This window comes from Halyomorpha halys, unplaced genomic scaffold (assembly GCF_000696795.3).
Source record: "Halyomorpha halys isolate HHAL.00 unplaced genomic scaffold, Hhal_1.1 Scaffold53.1, whole genome shotgun sequence".
NCBI lineage: Eukaryota > Metazoa > Arthropoda > Insecta > Hemiptera > Pentatomidae > Halyomorpha > Halyomorpha halys.
The window spans coordinates 885981-891542 of NW_027109243.1; the positions used below are offsets into that span (position 1 = coordinate 885981).

The following is a 5562-nucleotide window of genomic DNA, read 5'->3' on the forward strand; positions in this document are numbered from 1 at the left end:
CAAAACCATATTTATTTATTTTATGCCGACGTTTCGACCTGAGTTTCAGGTCTTCATCAGGGGTTGTGTCGCAGAGGAGGGAAATATTAGAACTGTGAAAAAAAAAAAGAATATTTTTCTTTTTTCACTGTATCACATTTTATCCCTTCCTTTTATTATAAGAGCTTTCTTTTTTTAAAAGGTATTCATGATCGTAAGTTTAACATATTAAAGCGAAAAACTCATGTTAAATGGAAAAATATATCCTTCTTTTACTATGTTAAAATAATATAACATATAACATGGTTGAGAGTCTGTTAGTAGGTTTGTTAAATGGAGAATGACGTCACGCAACAGACCAGATGAGCTTGTCATCATTTTGTTTGTTGTGTTGGTTATTTGCTAGTAGTTTTTTTGTTAGTATTGTTTTGGATGTTTTTATTACTAATAAAGCAATGGAAGACAATAATAATAATGTAATGACAGGAGCTCTTGTGTATTTAACATTTAACAGTACTTTAAATAGGGCTGCTCACAATCCAATACTTATAACATTTAACATGGTAAAACCTTTTACATTTGACACAACATCATGAATACCCCCAATTTATAACTGAGATTAAGAGGAAAGGAAATCTTTTAAATAGGACTGCTTCTTGCTTCTTGTAATGAGAGTTGTAAAGAAGCACTTCCTTCTTAAAAGTTGTAAAGAAGCCCAACTCCTTACAACTTCCTCTCGCCTGCCGGTCTCCAGTCCCATCTCGTAATTTTCCAAATTTGATGTCGGTGTTTCCTCTCAACTTTGAGTAGCTTTACCTTTTACAGTAAATAACTCAGGAAATTCTTTCAAATTAGGAGTCAGAGGAAATAGTGTAAGAATGCCTGTTCTGGAACCTAAATCTCAGGAGGAAGATTAGACTTTGGACCCTAGGCTTGACGCTGTCTTAACCCAACAACATCGCCCGTCCTTTAACTACCTCTGATAACCTCTAATCCTCTTAGTGGATTAGATTAATTAATACTAATTAATAACTAAACTAACATCTGTTATCCCCACTCTTCTATCTCTCCCATCACATCTGTTACCCCCACTTTTCTATCTCTCCCACCACATCTGTTACTTCCTGGCTTATGCCTCCCCCACTACATCCGTTACCCCCACCTCATCCGTTACCCCCACTCTTCTATCTCTCCCATCACATCTGTTACCCCCCCTCTTCTATCTCTCGAACCACATCTGTTACTTCCTCGCTTATGCCTCCCCCACCACATCCGTTACCCCCACTCTTCCATCTCTCCTATCACATCTGTTACCCCCACTTTCCTATCTCTCTCACCACATCTGTTACCCCCACTTTTCTATCTCTCCCCCCACATCAGGTACCCCCCTCTCTTCCTTCTATTCTCCCACTCTATCCGTATGATATATGAGGCCATTATTATTAGTTAATACAATTTCCAGAGCTAAAAAACAAACTATAAAGGGTGTTATTTTTTTTCAGTTTCTTTTTTTCCTACTTTATACTCTGGAACCTTCCAAATATTTACATGGCCTTTGTAATGTTTCATATCCCATCCAATGAAGGATCAGGTACCCACCAATGATATGCAAAACATTTTAATCTCCTTTAACATGTAATTCTTTCGACTTTCAACAATGATACTTTCTTTGTACTTTAAACGTGAAACATTAAACAATGATATGTACGAATTGCTAATCTTCCTTAACTTATAATGTTTTCAAAGATTATAAATTTTGAACTTTACTGTTGAAACTATAAAAACAATGTACGTATTTTTTGAATATGTTATTGAAATAAACTATCGACTTTGTAATTCTAATCCTTACACTTCCAGTCGGAATTATTTGAATCCTAATCCCTAAATATTAATTTATTATTTATTTTCAGTTGATTATTCCCTTTGTCAATAAGATACAGTGAAGTCCAACTTATACGAAACAATCAGTTATGCGAAGAATTTCTCAATTCTCGGCAAAAAAACCCCTTAATTATGTGTATGTAATTATCCATTTATACGAAACTTAGTTATACGAACGAAAATTTGGACCCACTTTATGTACATATGAGTAAATTTTATTCAGTTCTATGAATTTTTTTTTTCTTCCGTGGCAAAACAAAGGACGAAAAATACTTTAAAAAATGAAACAGTATACAACTGTTTTCCAAGAATAACATCCGGTCCCAATGACTCTTTATGTTTACATTCCCTCCCTGCTTCCGATTCCAAATAAATTTGGCAGTCTCTCGTTAACGCCTGATGTGAATGTGAGAGAAAAACTGGATTTTACCATCATGAGCAAAAAAAAAAATATCTTTCTGTGGAAGACAAAATTAAAATTTTAAAAGAAGTTGATGACAATTCGAATGTAACGAAAACTGAAATCGCGAAAAGATTAAAACTACCATTGTTGACACTCGCAACAATTGTTCAGAAAAGAGAGGAGATAGAAGCCAACTTTGCAGTTGTTGCAACAGCTGTGCAAAAAGAGCTCGAACGCAAGGTTGCCAATTCGTCGCTTTGTTCGCTTGGTTTCAGAAAAAAACGGGCAGACAGTATATCCTAATATATATGGAGCAATATCCATTGCTCCAGGAAAAGTCACTGGAATTTTTTTAAAAACTAAACGTCACTGGAGACTCCAAAGCATCCACAGGATGGCTTCAGAAGTTCAAATTAGGCATGGAATTACTGGTCGGAGTGTCTGCGGCGAATCCGCTAGTGTTGAGTCGGTTGACCATTGGAAACAAGAGGTCCTACCAACGATCGTAAAGCACTACGCCTTAAGCGACACCGATGAAACTGGACTATTCTTTAACTTGTTGCCCTCCAAAATATTGGCTGATAAGAACGACCCCTGCTTCGGAGGAAAGAAAAGCAAACAACGAATAACGGTGCTTTTAACAACGAACGCTGAAGAAACAAGCAAAATGCGACCCCTCGTAATTGGAAAATCACAGTAACCCCGATGTTTCAAAGGTGTACGGACTTTCCCAGCTGTCGACTAAAACACAAAGGCATGGATGACAAGAAAATTTTCGAACAGTATCTTCAACAGTTAGATTCTAAAATGGGCAATGAAAAAAGAAAAATCTTCTTTTAATGGATCGCTGTGCCCCCACACGCCAGAAATCAAATTAAAGAATGTTCGTTTTGATTTTCTTCCCAGCAAATTGTACAAGTCACCTTCAGCCGCCTGACCTCGGTATAATTGCTAATATGAAGGCTTACTACCGAAAACACCTTTTGCAACATACAATATCACTCCTAGAAGCAGGAAAAAAACATCGGTGTTCTTCAGGTAAGGTTCAAACATAATATGGAAACTATGTACATATGTGGAATCTACATATTTTTTCCTACGCTTTTACAGGCTATGCAGTTCACATCAGTAGCTTGGAATGCTGTTCAGCCTACTACAATCGAAAAGTGCTTCCGTAAAGCAGGGATCGCTCTAGAAGATTTGGGACATGAAGAAACCACCAAAGAGGTAGAAGTTTTCAAAAACCCTCCGGAGTGGTGGAATGTTCTTCTGACATTACATTCGAAAATTTCGTAGAGTACGACAACAATCTGGCAGTCTGCGCGCCTCAAAGCGACGAAGCATAATCGCAGAAAATGCCCCAACCCCAACCGAAGGAAGCTCAGACAATTCTGATTTAGAAGACGAAGGTCCTTTGCCTCTTCCATCTTTTGCAGAGGCTCTTGAAGCTGTAAAACGTTTTTTTAAATATGTACCTATTAAATACGAGAAAAAAATCTCAAAAATATAAATACATTATATGTATTGTGTATTCACTTATACGAAGAATTTTTGGTATCCCCTCATATTCTTATTATTGAGACTTCACTGTATATATATTCGAGGCGTCCATGATCAATCCTACATATCCTTCACTATGTACTATACTTAACCCCACCACTCTTACCATCCTCCCTAATATCCCAACACGTCTTAAATTATCAATTGTTCACATATATTTTTTTCTGTATACTACAGAAACAAAAAGAAAAGACTTGAGGTTTTTTAGGAGTTATATAAATGTTCCCGACCACGAATGCCATCATTTACGTGGCAGCCCGAGTAGTGTTTCTTGGTAGGTTAACCAAGAAAAACCTTGTTGAACGCATCTTATCGGAAGTATTCGGGTGCGAGAGAAGCTTCCAGAATATTCAGATGGCTAAGCTAATCTAACTGTACAATATATGAAGTGCATGAATTCCAAACCACTTATATCCTTTCTAGGAGCTTATTTTAAACCGGAGATATGCTTTCAAGAATGTTAAACAAATCCACTATTCGGCAGCCTCGATGAAGGCTTGGATGCCTTCTACTAGTTCTTCCAGTATCCAAACTTGTTGAAGAAGGTTTTCGTCTGCAATTGTTTGCCGAAGAGGATGGTCGACATCAACCTGCAAGATGAATTTGCAAACCCAGCGGCGTGTGCCGTCTCTGCCGGCTGTCCCAAGGCCTTCAAATTATTGGTTGAACATGAGAGCCAACTTGGACGAAGTCTTTGTTGCCTTGGTTTTAGATACTTTATGAGATTTTTTCTGTTTCTCTCATAAAATAATCGAATCACTTTTCTTATTCAGGAGCAACCTGTAGCATGCACACTGCTTGAAATGATCCTGTGGTTTGACCCTGAACAGAATACTTCGGAACAAACCTTTTGTAGAGTGATTTCCAACCGGTGGCATACGGAGGTCTTAGGGATCCAGGGGCTAACTTTGAGGAAATTGTTCAGGAGGAACATTCGAAGACACTTAAATAAGTCCTTTCTATTACCCAGCGATATCGAAGCCCTTCCCACCCCACAAATAGTCAAAAGATATCTTCATTTAGATTTCGATTGAGGTGAGATTTTGAACTTCATACATCTTGAAATGTTTGTATTTTAGAGTAATAACCATACATCACTTGTATTGTATATCAGTAGCATGGTATATTACTTATGATATTGGTAACAATCTGGAATAAACATTTTCTTCTTAATGGTGACGATCGATATACTAATAATTAGATCACATAAATTTCGGATGTGAGCTCTGATGTGCTTACAATATATTTTTAAGGAATAATTTTGGGAATATATGTTATATTAATAACTTGTATATATTTAAGTAAATAATATGCATTTTTTAATCATTTGGATTCATATATTTTGCAGTTTTGGGTTTTAGATTCTAAGATTTACATAAGTATAATAGATATTTACCAAATATATGGACTTAATGAGGAACAAATTTCAAGATCAATGAAGTTCAAAATGTCTTCGAATGTCCCTCCTGAACAATGTCCTCAAAGATAGCACCTGAATGCCCAAGACCTCCGGATTCCCCCGGTTGAAAATCACTCTACAAAAGGTTTGTTCCGAAGTATTCTGTTCAGGGTAAAACCACCGAATCATCTCAAGCAGTGTGCATGCTGCAGGTAGCTTCTGAACAAGAAAAGTGATTTGATTATTTTATGAGAGAAACAGAGAAAATCTCATAAAGTATCTGAAACCAAAGAAACAAAGACTTCGTCCAAGTTGGCTCCCATGCACAACCAATAGCTTG

At 36.9% G+C, this 5562-nt stretch overlaps 1 protein-coding gene across 1 annotated transcript; it reads left to right on the forward strand.

The window, feature by feature from the left end:
* Nucleotides 1-2657: 2657 nt before the first annotated feature.
* Nucleotides 2658-5312, forward strand: LOC136795771 (uncharacterized). The gene is made up of 3 exons (XM_067047472.1): nt 2658-2942; nt 3374-3490; nt 5172-5312. Exons 1-3 carry the CDS (start codon nt 2658-2660, stop codon nt 5310-5312), a joined length of 543 nt encoding a protein of 180 aa, XP_066903573.1.
* Nucleotides 5313-5562: the final 250 nt, after the last annotated feature.

Bases quoted from the DNA above. Each gene is read 5' to 3' on its own strand.
- LOC136795771 (XM_067047472.1), top strand. From the start codon at position 2,658: ATGGCTTCAGAAGTTCAAATTAGGCATGGAATTACTGGTCGGAGTGTC. The intron at 2,943-3,373 runs GTAATTGGAAAA...ACGCTTTTACAG, and splicing joins CAAGCAAAATGCGACCCCTC to GCTATGCAGTTCACATCAGT. The intron at 3,491-5,171 runs GTAGAAGTTTTC...TATATTTTGCAG, and splicing joins ATGAAGAAACCACCAAAGAG to TTTTGGGTTTTAGATTCTAA.